We start from the raw sequence: 17,601 nt of genomic DNA, 5'->3' as shown, positions 1-17,601 counted from the left end.
ACACTCTCTCTCACACACTCACACACTCACACTCTCTCACAGACACACACACACACACACACACACACATGTCTGAAGGTCACTGAACTTAAGCAGGGTGAATCAGGCTGTGCTTCTCACTAAACGCAGTGATGCCTGTGATCCGAGCGATGCTGCAGAAACCCGTCAGGAGCTGAGTGTAAAAACCAAGCGCAATAATATGCTTTCGCTCCTCAAACACATCGCGGCTCTATAAGCACCTGCATCGGGCCGCTCGGCTCTTGGTTGAGAGTGTTTATGAGACGCTTCACAGGTTAAAATAGCAGCGGCGTGATTGGCGTGCTGGAATCAGGAGGAACACACACGAGTGCCTTCACTGCGCTTCTACAGCTTTCTGTTCTACCTCCTCTTATACTAGAACCATATTTATCCCTAAAAACATCTCTATTCTCTCTTTTGTGTGCCAGGGCTTGTTCTAAACCTCTAACTTTACATATAAATATAAATATATTTAATTAAAAATATATTTTTTTAATTTTATAATATAAATTCAGAAAAATAAAATATAACAAAATAAATATTTCGCTAGAACTCTGTATTTATCTCTCTTTATTTTATTTTTTACAGCCTCTATTCTATCTAATTTGTGTGAAATATAAATAAAAAAATAATTTTAGTATTATTAATTACATTTTATTTTAAAATAATTACGTTTTATTTTCAATTTTATAATATAAATACATAAAATAAATTAAATATTAACAAAATAAATATTATAACAAAATAAAACTTAGAATTTAGCCCTACAACTCTTATATATTTATTTCAAGTCTCTATTCTCTCTTTTGTGTGTCAGGGTTTGTTCTAAACCTCTAATTTCACATAAATATAAATATAAATATAAATAACAAAAAATAAAGTTCTATTCAAATTTAAATTGTAAATTTTATTTTTTATTTAATATAAATACATTATGAATATAAACACATAAAAGTAAATTATAATAAAATAAATATTTGAAAAGAACACTGAATTTTGTTCCTATTTCCCTCTCTTTAAAAAATACATTTCTATTCTCTCTTTTTTTTTTTTACCGTGTTTGTGTGTCAGGGTTTGTTTTAAACCTTTAACCTTTCACATAAATATAAATGTAATTAATTAAAAATGTATATAATTCACTTCACATTTATTTGTGTACCATTTTTAATTTTTAATTTGATATATATAAATTTTTTATATTTAGAATATTATACATTTTTATATAAATATAAATATGTATAATATATATATCTATTGTATATATATATATATATAAATATAATATAAATATATTTATACAATTTTTATTTTATATCATATAAATATATTTCAAAGTGTAACCAACAGCATCACTGCAACACACTGAACTGTGTAAATAATAACATCTATTATTCAGACAGCATGAATGCTCTCAGTGTTTTCACATGTACTTGACAGGCTCAGTGAGGTGAAGGTCAGAGGTCAGAGGTCAAAGGTGAGGAAGGAGTACCTCGGTCTGCACCATGTTGACTCTGCGCGACCGCAGCTCTCTCACACAGTTATAGATGTCGACGACTCCTTCCCGCTCCGCCATGTCCAGCATGATGTCAATCACGATGAAGCAGCCTGTTCGCCCCGCCCCCGCGCTGTGAGCGACCAATCAAAACGCAGATTCAGGTCGACAGATACACACACAGGGATGAAACACAATCAAATCAGCCTACACTGCAGCATCGGTTTACAAAGACCTTCAGCTGAATCTGTGTTTACATCATCTCAGAATCACTGTCATGAATTCATAATTATAAGTTTTATGTATTATTGAGAGGTTTCAAGCAACTTTTACATTAGTTCCAACTTTCCTTACTTGATTGTAATGTCAACATATAAAAAACTAATCAGCACTACTTCAATTTCAACTTCTTTTAATTTAAATAATTGTTATTTTAATTGAATTATTTCAAACTTTTGACTGATAGTGTTAACATAATAATAACAGTAACTTCTGTTCAATATTATTACAATGAGTGTTTCATGATGTGCTTTATTTATACTTTTACATTTCGCAAAAACTGAACATAGATTCATATGTGTCTCTGCAGCACAAAAGCAGTGTTGAGTCGCTGGGGGATATTTGTAGCAATAGCCAACAATACATTGTATGGGTCACAATTATACATTTCTCTTTTATGCCAAAAATCATTAGGATATTAAGTTAAGATCATGTTCCATGAAGATATTTAGTAAATGTCCTACCGTAAATATATCAAAACTTAATGTTTGATTAGTAATATGCATTGCTAAGAACTTCATTTGAACAACTTTAAAGATGATTTTCTCAATATTTAGATTTTTTTGCACCCTCAGATTCCAGATTTTCAGATATTGTGCTATCCTAACAAACCATACATCAATGGAAAGATGATTTATTCTGCTTTCAGATGATGCATAACTCTCAATTTCACAATATTGACCCTTATGACTGGTTTTGTGCTCCAGAGTCACATTTTATAATAATAAACTTCATTTTTATATAGACAGAAGCAGCTTCTCAAGGCAATTTAAATAATAAATACAAATCTAATATTTTTAAATGAGAAAAATATACTTGTATAAATTATAAACATATCCAAAACACAATAGAATAAGTGAAAACAACAAGAACAAATGAAATGCAAGCGCTCATGTGTGGCGTGGCACCTGCAGTGGACCGCGATGGGTCCGGCGTTGGGGGGGGATTTGGCTTTGACCCGGCGCACGAATCCCAGCAGACCCGTGGCGTGATACGGAACGCCGTGATCCGGCCAGCCGGTGAAGTGAAACTGACTGATCTCACGGATCTCATGAGCTCCTCGCTGCAGAACGGACAGAGACTTCATCATCGCCTCGCTTTCACACACAAAACTACAGCAGCAGCTAGCCAAGAGCTTTTGAATAACTCATGACTTACATGATGTAATAATTTATTAAATGATTTAATAACATCGTGATGTTTTTAAAGAAGTCAAGGCTGCATTTATTTGATCAAAAATACAGAAAAAAACAGTAATCTTGCAAAATGTTATTACAATATAAAATAATGGTTTCTATTTTAATATCCTTTAAACTGTAATGTATTTCTGTGATGTGCAGCTGTATTTTCAGCATCATTCCTCCAGTCTTCAGTGTCACATGATCTTCAGAAATCAGTATAATATGCTGATTTATTATTAGAATTATCAACAGCTGTGCTGCACAATATCTGTTTGGAAACTGTGATACTTTTTTCAGGATTCTTTGATGAATAAAAAGTTAAAAAGAACAGCATTTATTCAAAATAGAAATCTTTTCTAACAATATAAATCTTTGCTATCACTTCTTAACAATTTAACACATCCTCGCTGAATAAAAGTTTTAATTTCTTTCAAAAATAGAAAGAATAAAAATATACTGGCCCCAAACTTTTGAACAGTAGTGTACATTGTTAGAAAATATTTCTATTTTAAATAAATGCTCTTCTTTTTAACTTTTTATTCATCAAAGTATCCTGAAAAAAAGTATCACAGCTTCCAAAACAATATGAAGCAGCGCAACTGATAATAAATCAGCATATTATACTGATTTCTGAAGATCATGTGACACTGAAGACTGGAGGAATGATGCTGAAAATACAGCTGCACATCACAGAAATACATTAGATTTTAATGTATATTAAAATAGAAAAACGTTATTTTACATCATAAAAATATTTCACAATATTACATTTTTTCCTGTATTTTTGATCAAATAAATGCAGCCTTGACGAGCAGAAGAGAAACACTTAAAATCGTTCTGATCCCAAACTTTTGGCCGGTAGTGCATTTCTAACAAAACCACATCAAAACAACCTAAATATTACTGTTTCCAAACAAAATTAATTCATTTTACTTGCATAAACTTTCACGTTCAGATTAAAAAAGGTGATCAGTTTCTTTGCTGCAAAGGTTCATCAATACACTCTCAGAAAAAAGGTAGAAAGGTTTTTCAAACAGCACACCTTTGTACTTAAAAGGTCCATATTGGTACCCAAAGTGTACCTAAAAGGTACAAAAGTGTTCCTTTTAAAAAGGTACTTGTAGCTTATTTTCTGAGTGTAGCTAAAAAATATGCAATGGTTTGTCAATAGACGTACATATTCATATTTACCAGCAAAATTCAGTCCCAAAGTGTGTGAGATATGGGGAAATATATTTTACTGACGTTTTTGGCACTAATTGTACTCCATACATCAAAATGACCCAAACACAAAACATGTAACATTTTTATTTACAAATGGTTATATCTCTTAAAAAATAATGGTAAAAAATGAATGACGTGTATTTTGAGGGTTTTAAAGCATTTGCAAAGTTTCGTTCCCTTACTATAAACGATGCACTTTATAGAATTAAGTATCGAATCTATCTCGTATTTAAGAGCGTCTCTCACCTTCTCCACCGCAAACGTTCTGATGACGTACTCGGACAGAAGCTGCGTCTCGATCAGCGTCACCTTGATGTCTCTGTAGATCTCGGTGTCGTCCGGCCAGTACTTACAGCACTTCACCTCACACACACACACACACACACACACACACACACACACACACACACACACACAGACACACAGACCTTCATCAGAGGAGCACAGCTTCGAGTCCGGCTCGCAACGCTCAGAACTGCTGTTTCTTCTGTAACTGTCCAAATAAGCTGATTTATGCAACACATGTTTATTTATATTGCACATTTCATACACAATGGAAATTCAAAGTGCATTAGATAAAAATGATACAAAATAGTAAAAAATATGGAAGTTTCTGCAACAGTATAAAAAATGTAAAAAGTAACTGCGACTTGCAATTCAGACTGTTTTTCTCAGAATTTTGGCTTTACCTTTCACAATTCTGTTTTTCCCCCCACTATGGAATTTATATATATATATATATATATAAAAACTAGATAACTGCAACTTTTTAACTCATAATTCTGAATTTTTGTCATGCAAGATTATCTTTATTATCAAGATTATCACATTCTGGAGTTTTCTTCTCAGAATCGCAAGTTTATATTACATATAAATGTTATAATCAAATTTGCTGTAGAAGTCATCTCAACTTAAACTATACTGAACTATGACTTAAAAATTGAGGTGCATCTCATATAACTTAAAAAATAAAATGTTAACAATGTTAAATGTTAACTTAAAATGTTAACTAATCCTAAAAAATTGTTTTTTAACAGTAGCCGATCAGTTTTGATATGAAAAATACTACACTGTAAAATTATTTGTTGGTTTAACTTCCATTAAGTAGCCGAACCAACACGTTTTGATCAAACAATGCAAAATTTGAAACAACAAATCAAGTTTTGAGTTTATTTAAACTACAAATTTGAGTCGATACAAAGAGATTAGATTATTCAACAGAAACTCAAAATATTGAAATAAGTTATCTGAACAACATTTGTCGATCTAAGCTGAACTGAGACGAGATTTGTGAAAAGTTATGATGACGAATGATGAAAATGTTTTCACAGTGACTTTCTGAGGAGTAAATGCTGTCGAAGCTCGCCGTGTCTGACCTTTCGTCTGTGATGGATGCATGTGATAGCGCTCAGTTTGAAATGTCACCTGATCACATTAAATGAACCCTTCAGCGGCGGTGATGATTAACATCGTGCTCCTGATTAACACACGTATTGATGTTCAGATCAATGCACCGTGAGGATCGTCCTCCATACGCTCTCATTTCAACAGCCTTAACTCCTATTGATTCGATTTCTGAACACATAGAGCATCACGGATCAGCATCTGTTGCCACAGCAACCACAGATAAACCTCTATCAGTAGTTTCATCTGTTTCTGAAAACCATTTATTCATTTGCAACATTTAATGACTCTAACATGTCAAGAGGTGTAAGCATCAAATCAAAGCAATCTTCAATTAATGTGTTAACGTTCCTTAATCATTATTATTTTTTATTTTAATATTTTTTTTACAAACAAGCTTTTTTAAAGAAAAAAATTGATTACAATAATTAAATATGTGACCTCAAATGTTATAGTAGTAGGCCATATGCTACTAATTAAAATGAATTATTTAGTGCTTCCAGAAAAGCAATAGGAATAATTAAATTCCAAACAATTCCCATTAGTTAGTCAATAAACCTGAACATATTTCATTAATCAACATCTGTCAGCCAATCAGAATCAAGAATTCACCAATGATGTGGATTTTACCAAGAAGTTTTGCAAGTAATTAAATTAATATAATTAAAATGTAATTATGTGACCAAAAATGCTACAGTAGTAGTTCATAGGAAAGCACAATGAATTATTTGGTGCTTCATTAAAAGTCTATTAATAAAATAAAAATAACCAGTATTTTTACACTTTTAATTAATGTGAGTTTACACACCTTAATCATTATTTTTAAAAGAGTTAAAAAACATTTTAATGTAGTCTATGTGAAGAGTTTTGATTAATTATTTGGTGCTTCTTTAATATAAACAAACCTGGAATCATTAAATTCCTGAAAATTCCCAGTCAATAAACCAGGAATTCCATTCCTAACCCTATTTACAAAAGAGTTTTCTTTCTATTTTAAAATATTTTTTACATGCACATTTTGTCTTCCATAAATAAATGAATGAATTAATGTTAACAAAAAATTATGGCAGGCTATATTTTAAAAGTTTTGATGACTTATTTGGTGGTTCCTTAAAAAGAAATCGATCTAGAACCATCCTTAGTCAATAAACATGGACATACTTAATTATTCAACTTTTGGAACGTCTGTCACCCAATCAGAATCAAGTTTTGTTAGTAGAATAAATAAATTAAAACGAAAATATGAAGTATTCTAGCTAATCTTACAGTATTAAAGCTGGTAGGCTAGATGATGGTGCTTCTTTGAAAGAAAACAATTTCCTGAAAAATTCCCATCGCTAGTCAATAAACCTGGACGTACTTTATTAATTAAGCAACACCTGGAGCGTCTGTCAGCCAATCAGAGTTAACACCATTCACCAATGCACTGCTATAAAGCGACTCCAGAAGGATGTTCCCGAGTCCGCTCGTCTCCTGATGAGTGAGACAGGTGTCGAATCTCCCGGTGATGTAATTCACACATTAATGTTCTCAGCCACACATTACGCTCAGCTAAATGAGTTCTGCACTTCCAGATGTGACACGATACCCGACCTCACACGTCTGACACTCACAGAGCGACTCCATTACACTTCTCATGCAACGCAAATAAAACCTCATTATGTGGCAATATAATCCAGTCAGCAGAGAATCAGAAGTATTAGAACAGCAGCACTAATAACTCTCAGCCTGCAGCCGCACACGCTATCCCATCCAATAGAACACGAATAAACATAAGCACAGCGTATATGACAACATGATTACAAAATCCACTTTACAGTAAGACATCGAGCACAACAGAGAGAGAGAGAGAGAGAGAGAGAGAGAGAGAGAGAGAGAGAAGCGTGGGGGAGGACATACTTAATTATTCATCTTTTGAAACATCTGCCAGCCAATCAGAATCCAGAATTCAGCAATGCACTGCTATAAAGCGTCTCCAGAAGGATGTTCCTGAGGAATCTCTCGCGATGTAATTCACACATTAATGTTCTCATTCACACATTACGCTCAGCTAAATGTGTTCTGCACTTCCAGATGTGACATGATACCCGACCTCACACGTCTGACACTCACAGAGCGACTCCATTACACTTCTCATGCAACGCAAATAAAACCTCATTATGTGGCAATATAATCCAGTCAGCAGAGAATCAGAAGTATTAGAACAGCAGCACTAATAACTCTCAGCCTGCAGCCGCACACGCTATCCCATCCAATAGAACACGAATAAACATAGTCAATGAGTATATGACAACATGATTACAAAATCCACTTTACAGTAAGACATCGAGCACAACAGAGAGAGAGAGAGAGAGAGAGAGAGAGAGAGAGAGAGAGAAGCATGGAGGATTGAGACACGTGCTTTTTCCCAGCAATACATAGAGTGCAGAAATTCAATTTTCTCCAGCATCATTAGAGCCGGAATGTGATTGGAGACACGAGACGGAGACACACGAGAGTCTCCCGCTGAGACGAGCCTCCAAACGACTCCATCTCAGAGTCCTCCTCCGGGATCAGATGACAGAAAAACCATCGGATCCTTTCAGTAATTAGGACAGAATCTGTGTGTGAGTGAGGGAGAGAGTGTGTGTGTGTGTGCTTGAATATATGGTTTATGTGTATAATGACATGGGTATTTAAAATGTAAACATGGTTTATGGGGTTTACACTGTGTCCCTGTGAACCAAATATCTTAAAAAACATACTAAACATTTGGATGGATGGAACGATAAATGGATCAACAACAGATGGATGGATGGACGATGGAGGGATTAATGATGGATGGATGATGGATGAAGGGATTAACATTAGATGGATGGATTAAAGATGGATGGATGATGAATGGAGAGATTAACAATAGATGGATGGATGATGGATGGAGGGATTAACAATAGATAGATGGATTCATGATGGATGGATTAAAGATGGATGGAGGGATTAACAATAGATGGATGGATGGAGGGATTAACATTAGATGGATGGATGATGGATGGATGATGGATTGAAGGATTAACAATAGATAGATGGATTAATGATGGATGGATTAAAGATGGATGGATGATGGATGGAGGGATTAACAACAGATAGATGATGGATGGAGGATTTAACAATAGATGGATGGATGGATGGATGATGGATTGAGGGATTAACAATAGATGGATGCAGGGTTCAACAATAGATGTATGGATGATGGGTGGATGGATGGATGGAGGGATTAACATTAGATGGATGGATGATGGATGGAGGGTTCAACAATAGATGGATGGATGGATGATGGAACGATTTGGCCCACCGACTGAGCCTGGTTTCTCCCAAGGTTTTTTCTCCATTTCTGTCACCGATGGAGTTTTGGTTACTTTGTCTTGCTTAACTAAGGGACACTCGACTGATTGCACAGACACTATTGAAGAGAGCTGAACTGGATGATTACATCACTGAATCATCAATGAACTGACTTTAGCTGAAAAATGGATGATGGAGGGATTAATGATGGACGTATGATGGAGGGATTAACGATGGATGGATGATGGATGGAGGGATTAACAATTAATGGAGGGATTAATGATGGATTGATTAAAGATGGATGGATGGATGATGGATGGAGGGATTAACAATTAATGGAGGGATTAATGATGGATTGATTAAAGATGGATGGATGGATGATGGATGGAGGGATTAACGATGGATGGATGATGGAGAGATTAATGATGGATGGATGGATGATGGATGGAGGGATTAACGATGGATGATGGATGGAGGGATTAACGATGGATGGATGATGGAGAGATTAATGATGGATGGATGGATGATGGATGGAGGGATTAACGATGGATGGATGATGGAGGGATTAACAATTGATGGAGGGATTACTGATGGAAGGAGGGATTAAAGATGGATGGATGGAACTGGGCTGGCCGATATATTATGACATGATTATTCGGTAGGAATTTGTCAACCGATAAAATTTGTTTGTTATTGTCCTGCAAAAATTGCATTTTTGACAAACTATTTTCCTGTTTAATACTCTAAAGCTGCTTTGACAGAATCAGTATTGTATAAAGCACTATAGAAATAAAGGTGCCGTATGACATATGATTAACAGTAGATGGCTGGATGGCAGGATAGATAGATAGATAGATAGATAGATAGTTTCCTCCAGAATGCCAGAGCTGAGTGTGGCTGCAGATGGATGTCAGTGGAGCGCGGCGGTGGGTTTATGGGTCTCTGCAGGGAAGCAGTGCCGCTCAAGCCCACATTAGATCAGCATCATATAACAGACCGGCACCACACATCTGCACAGCTGGACTAGAGGAGATCCACGACTGATCACAGCCTCCATGAACTGAAGCTCTGTTCAACAGCATTATCAAAGCCATCCGTTCTGATCCGGCATCAGTCAACCGTTAGAATCAACAACATTATTATGATTAACAAATGCAATGACAAATGCATAATGAGCATCACGACTGAATGTTTGCGTTTTTAACAGAAATCATCCTCTACAGATCTACTGTATATGAGCAAACGACTCAATCAAATTATGAGTCTTTATATAACTGTCATGATGAGGTTTATTCAGTCTTACTGCATCCAGGTCTACTTTTAAACATGTTGAATTTTAATAATAATGAAATGGATCAAGCTGCTAATGACTGTAATTAAATGAGCTGATTTCAAAGGTGTCTATATCCAATGATGAAATATGTAAACTCATTCACAGCTTTAAATAAACAAATGTTTTATTATGTAAAAGGATGAAATGTAATTGTCAGTCTACAAAACTCTAGTCTGTCTGTAGACTGGGCGGTTTGTGCTGTTCTGTCTGATAATGAGCTTCATTGATCAGTTTCTGGCCACTTCACATTGATGAAGCCCAGAATGCATCATTTACTCAGCAAGTGATCCTGCGGGAGTCGATCACACACACTCATCTGAACTGCAGACACCAGCCAAACACACACACACACACCCAAGCACACACACACACACACACACAAACTCTACTACTGTTCACCACTGGTTATTGAATAGAACTGATCTGAAAAATGACTCTATTGTCTTCTGTAGAGCTGCTTTACAGCTGAAACAGAGTTTGTTTCATAACTGATGAACCTTGCAACATCAACACTTTTATTTTCCTGGTTATTACAGTGAAACAGTCTGTATTGTATAAAGCGCTATAGAAATACATGCGGCTTGATATGATTGTGAATGTAACTCAGAGATGATGCTGTGGTTTTGTGAGATTCTCAGCAAACAGCTGTAGTGCAGATGATGTGTGATGCAGATGTTCGCACAAACACACACTTTCACACTCACCCTGCCAACTTCCACCAGGTTGGTCACCATGACGATGGTTGCCGTGTTCTCCTGCCACACCATCCTCCAGAAGTCGATGACGGTCTCCTGCATCGGTCCTGCAGAGAGAAAACACACGACCGACTCAAACACAATCACACCTTCATCATCTTCAGCTTAATTGAACAACCTTTGAGGAGTTATTCCATTATGGGACCAATTCATCTGAATTAATGTTGTTTTTAATCAAGTGCTGACTCTAAAAAGAAAATTACTTTTGACAAATGATTAAAAGTGTTTTAATGGCTTTATGAGCTCTTAATGTGAGTTCAGACCTGCTCACACACACACACACACACACACACACACACACACACACTCTCTCTCTCTCACACACACACACACACACACACACACACACAGACACACACTCTCTCTCTCACACACACACTCACACACACACACTTGCATTTGTGGTTTACGGGGACTCTACATAGGCGTAATGGTTTTTATACTGTACAAACTGTATTTTCTATCGCCCTATGACATAACATTTGCTCAATTATATTATTAAAGCACCCAATAATGATGTGAAACGTGGATGTTTTATGTGTCTAAAGCATATGAAGTGAATAAACTCGTCTTCATCAGCTCACTGTTTTACATAAACCATGAGAAACTATAAAAACTTTCGTTTGACGCCTTCATTCAAGTGTTGGGTTCACGCATGCGCAGATCAGCGGCTCATCGGTCTTCGGTCCGAGTCGAACTGTTTCCTCAGCACTGAATGATTCATTCATCACAGGATCAGATACGACAGTATTTCGGCTCATTTGGAGTCAGAGTGACTGTCAGGCGTCTGAAAGTGACTTCTGATTCAGTAACTTGTAGATCTGTGCTGCTCGAGCCGCGAACTGATTCAGTCTGATTCGATGAACTGATTCAACTAGTTCACTAAAAAGAATAAGTTCAAAAGAATGATTCATTCATGAACCGGACAGCACTCTGGACCGTTTGCCTGAGGCTCTGGATTACAGTTAATAATGCTGTAAATAATGTTCAGTTTCTTGCACAGACTGATCGCTTCTCTTCATAAGACCTCGATATATCATCAGGAGCCACAGGTATTAATTCTGTGTTGCCTGTCGATGTGTTTTTGACTCTCAAAGTGACGGTAGCCATTGACTTGCATCTTATGATTCACAGAGAACCACGCTTTCAGCTAAAAATCTTCTTTACTGTTCTACTGAAGAAAACAAAGTCATCTTGGATGGCCTGAGGATGAGTAAATTAACAGCACATTTTCATTTAAGGGTGAACTATCCCTTTAAATCACAAACACACACAGACCTTTAATGCTACTTTGTCAAGAATGTTAAAATCTCTGCTTCGTGGAACCCAAATATGAAGACGAGAGCAGACTTTTCAGAAACTCTATGACAGTATAAGATACGACAGTATGTTGCTGTTCAGCTGAACTAGTTCACATTCAGGCTGTAAGAGCATCTCCATGTTCGTCAGTCGTGAGGCTTGAAACGCCCCTCGATGGCTCGAATGTCTTCTCTCGCTCCCACTCGGCCGGCCCACGAGTCTCAGGGGACGCTGGGATGATGGGAGGCGAGCAGGACATCTGCTGAGTGGGTTTGTAACGCCACACCGCAGCCTGTCAGACACACGCTCTCATCTTCAACAGTTACCGTCGGCACAAACACACACGCGTGCCAGTCTAGCAGAGGTGTTTCCAGAAACTGCAGCGTCTGCTTCACACGAGCAAATGATCTGCAACAGAACCTGCTCAAGCTCCTTCACCATCAGAACCAGCAGCAGATTCACTGATTCCTTACAGACTCTGCTCTACAGCGCCACCTACTGATCACCACATATCAAACAGTGCTACTCTTGCTTTGAATATTTGGTGTCTTTTGAACATACAGAACAAAATGATATTCCTCAAAATGAGCTCAAACAAAACTGACAACATTATAGGGTTTTATCATTAACTAAAACTATAAAAACATCTTCTTACTTTTTTACTGAAATAAAAATATAAAAAACTTATATTATCGTTAGCTAGAAAAAACTAAAAACTACAATGTAAAAAAAGGACTTCTCGAAACTAATACACATATTATTATTCATAATAATATAATTATTTATTTGTTGTACATTTTACAATAATTTTTTTTTTTCTACTTAAAAATTCAGCATAACTTGCCATTTCCTTGTAATTATTTGTGAAATTTACTAGAAATGTCTGAGTGAACGTTTCTATTTTTTTTTCAGTGTAAAATTAAAAATTAAAATGAACAAAACTATTGAAATTTTTTTTAAACTAATAAAAATGACAAAACATAACAAAATTACTAAAACTTTAACTCAATCTTAAGTGAAAACAGGAAATATAAAAATGAAATCAAATTCAAATTATTACCAAAATCGAATTATGAAAAATATATATATTTTTATTATTATTATATATCTTTTTTTAAATGTTTTTTTTTTAAATGCTTTTTTTTCCCCAAATAATTTTACATATCAAGCAGGACATTAATTTATGTATATTAATTTAACACTTTAATCAATTTAAGTATTATGTAAGTATTACGTAAATAAGAATTATAGCATGATTTTTAAATAACTTTTTTGTTAAACTACCAATGACTAAAATCTTAAACCTCAATATAAGTAATTTTAATCATTACCAGTAGTAATTATATTTGTCCCGACACCAGAACACTGTTTATTTAAACCAAAACATTACAGATTTCATAAGCCTCAATAATCACCACAAACTGAAAGACTAAATTCAGTTAACTTTACACATATGCATTACCGCACACAAAGCCATACATACTATTACTAATTGTTTTTATCATCTTCAAATGTAAATGATCCTGTAATCCAGCTCTAACCTGATAAATGTGAGGAATTCATTATTTCTTATTAGTATTCATTTCTGTGCAACAACGTGCATTGTGAAACATGCTGTGCAAAATAAATACATAAATTAATTAAAAAAGAATAATAAAATAGAGGATGTGGACGTCACGAAACGCTGGAGAAAAGATGTAAATTACAGCTAAATCTGTTCAAATCATAACCCTACTTTGCTTTGATTATTTCAATCATCTTTTAGGAAACATGCATGAACGTACAGTACACAGAAAAAGAAAAGCTAAAATAAGACCTGATATTATCGGATCTTAATATTGACCAAATCAGACTGATGCCAATAACTAAAAGCACTAATATGAAGCACTACCAGCAGGAGCTTCTCTCGCTCCAATCAAGAGGCTTTCACACGCAAAAGCACCGCAAACGCTTGATGACGCGCACCTGGGGCTTCATTCCCAGAATATCTTCAACTGCACATTACCAGGAAAATAAATGTGCTACTGAACTTATTGGAGAAGTTTCAGCAAAAAAAAAAAGAGAGTAAAACACAAGAGGAAACTTTATGCTGAAGTCTGAAGATTCTGCCAAAAAGGGGGAAAATTGCACACACATCCCGTATCACAAACTTCAGCTGCCAAGAGCTGCTGACAGTCATTTCTGGAAACCCACCATTTCTCATCTGATGTGTGTGAATGTGTGTGTGAGAGTGTGTGTGTGTGTGTGTGTGAGAGTGTGTGTGGGTGTGTGTGTGTGTGTGTGTGTGTGGGAGTGTGTGTGTGTGTGTGTGTGTGTGGGAGTGTGTGTGTGTGTGTGTGTGTGTGGGAGTGTGTGTGTGTGTGTGTGTGTGTGGGAGTGTGTGTGTGTGTGTGTGTGTGTGGGAGTGTGTGTGTGTGTGTGTGTGTGTGGGAGTGTGTGTGTGTGTGTGTGTGTGTGGGAGTGTGTGTGTGTGTGTGTGTGTGTGGGAGTGTGTGTGTGTGTGTGTGTGTGTGGGAGTGTGTGTGTGTGTGTGTGTGTGTGAGAGAGAGAGAGCTGAATTCTCCAATAACAGCATAATATAAAACACACTGATAGACGAAAGTCTCTGTGTGCTCATTAATATTACATGTTTGTAACACACACACACACACACACACACACACACACACACACACTCACACACACACACACACACACACACACACACACACACTGCAGCGTTGCTCATCTGCTTTAACTAAAACTAGTCCAATTTAACCATCAAATTAGAGCAATAAAACCAGAGGAAACTGCTGCTCAACCTGCTGAGACTGTCAGTGTGTTGTTATGTGGTTGCTAAGGTGCTCTGGCTGGTTGCTAGGGTTGTGTATCAGACGTTTGATTTGAGGAATCGTTCACGACTGGAACACACTAATGCTCAGGACTAGAGGTTTATCACTATCACTATCAGCACTAGCACTAGTGAGGACTGACGAACCAGCACTAATGAACGAGGGAAAGTTACTGATGATTTACTGGCTTTTGCTGGTTTTCCTACACTGATCTAATAACTGTGAGCTCAAGCTGCTGCGGAGAGTCCAGAGCTGCACTTACTGCCAGAGAGAGAGAGAGTGTGTGTGTGTGTGTGTGTGTGTGAAGCTCAACTGGACTGACAGCTGCAGCTCCAAACCTCAGCAGAGAACACACACACACACACACACACACACACACACACGACAAATCTCATTAAGATGTGAGCTCACCCAAAAAATTTAATTCTGTTCATTTATTCGCCACTTTAAAGACACTTCTAAGAAACCTTTATACTGTTTTTTGTTCTTTGTTGAGTTTGACGGCTGCTGATCTTTGTACATTTATTTTAGTCTCTGTTTGAGTGTGTGTGTGTGTGTGTGAGAGCGAGAGTGTGTGTGAGAGTGTGTGTCTGTGTGTGTGAGAGAGAGTGTGTGTGAGAGTGAGAGTGTGTGTGAGAGAGTGTGTCTGTGTGTGTGAGAGAGAGCGAGAGTGTGTGTGAGAGTGTGTGTCTGTGTGTGTGAGAGAGAGTGTGTGTGTGTGTGTCTGAGAAAATGATGGCCTGAGTGGCTTTAACATGCTGTCTGTCAAAGACAATAACATGCATAATACATAACACACGTGCAGTGCTGGGTAGATTACTGAGTAACTGCAGTCCAAATTACATGAGAAAAATTGTAGTAAGTAACCTAATCCATTACGTTACACACTTTGATTACTTTTAGATGACTTTTGACCTAACTCGTTTATCACATTGATTTAAATAGCATAATTTTGTAACATACTGATATAAAAATACAAAGAGAAAGAATGTTGCATTAAACAAAACATTACATCAACATTTCCCAAACTGGGGTTTGTGAAGAAACTGCAGGGATTTGCGAGTTTAATAATTAAAAAAAAGCTAATAATTACAACAATCAAAAATAAAACACTTACTAAAAAAGTAGTATTTTATTTGTTTACCTGCATGTCATGTGACCATTAACCAACCTCAGAGAACCATGAGCATGCAAATTTGTTACTTATAATTATTAACTTAAATTATCCTTAAGTTGAACCTATTAACCCTAGAATCTCAGGGGTTCTTCAAATAAATATATTAGTGAAAGAGGTTCGGCTGACAAAAAAAATTAAGTTTGGGAACTTCACACACATTACATATAAATCAGAAATAACATGCATTTGATTAATGCATTTGAAAGACACAAATCCTTCCAAAGACACAGTAATACATGGATAAATAACCCACTGAGTGATAATTAAAAATACAAATGAACATCAGTAGTCAATGCAATGTTGAATGCTGAGAAAACACTTCTTAAAAATGAAATGATTTGAAATGTGTGGCGTCTCCTTTTTCTGTGTTATTAGTCACCGTACTAGACTTTCTGAATTCATATAAGCAGCAGGCTATTTTGGAAAGGAAAAATTAAAAAGATGAACAACAAGAAGTAAGGAGAATCAATAAATTATGAATAACTAATTGCTATTCTGTGAATTATGTTTAATCATGTAATAAAAAAGTAACTGTAGTCTGATTAAAATGTAATATAATCTAATTCCAAGTACTCAATTTTTGGAATCTAATTATGTAATCCAGATTACATCTAATCAGTTTCTACCCAGCTGTGCGCAAGCGAGTATAGATTTGTGACCCTGCAGCACAAAAGCAGTGTTGAGTCGCTGGGGGATATTTGTAGCAATAGCCAACAATTTATATTATCACAATTATCAATGTTTCTTTTATGCCAAAAATCATTAGGATATTAAGTAAAGATCATGTTCCATGAAGATATTTTGTAAATGTCCTACCGTAAATATATCAAAATTTAATGTTTGATTAGTAATATGCATTGCTAAGAACTTCATTTGAACAACTTTAAAGATGATTTTCTCAATATTTAGATTTTTTTGCACCCTCAGATTCCAGATTTTCAAATATTGTGCTATCCTAACAAACCATACATCAATGGAAATATTATTTATTCAGCTTTTAGTTTATTCAGAGTGTGTGTGTGAGAGTATGAGTGTGTGTGTGTGTCTGTGTGTGAGTGCGTGTGTGTGAGTGTGTGTGTGTCTGTGTGTGAGTGTGTGTCTGTGTGTGTGAGTGTGTGTGTGTCTGTGTGTGTGTGTGTGTGTGCGTGTGTGTGTGTGTGTGTATGTGTGTGTGTCTGTGTGTGAGTGTGTGTGTGTGTGTGTGTCTGTGTGTGAATGTGTCTCTGTGTGTGAGTGTGTGTCTGTGTGTGAGTGTGTCTATCTGTGTGTGTGTGTGTGTGTGTGTGT

General features: G+C 36.1%; 1 protein-coding gene across 1 annotated transcript in view; it reads right to left on the bottom strand.

Moving 5' to 3' along the window:
• LOC107574242 (receptor-type tyrosine-protein phosphatase mu-like) overlaps positions 1-17,601 on the bottom strand; it is a 49,390-nt gene that overhangs the window by 7,266 nt on the left and 24,523 nt on the right. The window contains exons 4-7 of the mRNA XM_016260692.1: positions 10,957-11,054; positions 4,441-4,557; positions 2,698-2,852; positions 1,508-1,643 (exon numbers count right to left, since the gene is read on the bottom strand). Coding sequence (XP_016116178.1) covers positions 1,508-1,643; positions 2,698-2,852; positions 4,441-4,557; positions 10,957-11,054 — 506 coding nt within the window. The remainder of the gene's footprint in view (positions 1-1,507; positions 1,644-2,697; positions 2,853-4,440; positions 4,558-10,956; positions 11,055-17,601) is intronic.

The sequence above is a fragment of the Sinocyclocheilus grahami genome, unplaced genomic scaffold (genome assembly GCF_001515645.1).
Source record: "Sinocyclocheilus grahami isolate Dianchi unplaced genomic scaffold, SAMN03320097.WGS_v1.1 scaffold2159.1, whole genome shotgun sequence".
Classification (NCBI taxonomy): Eukaryota; Metazoa; Chordata; class Actinopteri; order Cypriniformes; family Cyprinidae; genus Sinocyclocheilus; species Sinocyclocheilus grahami.
The sequence above is the reverse complement of the archived record's forward strand: the minus strand, read 5'-3'. Positions and strand labels throughout refer to the sequence as shown.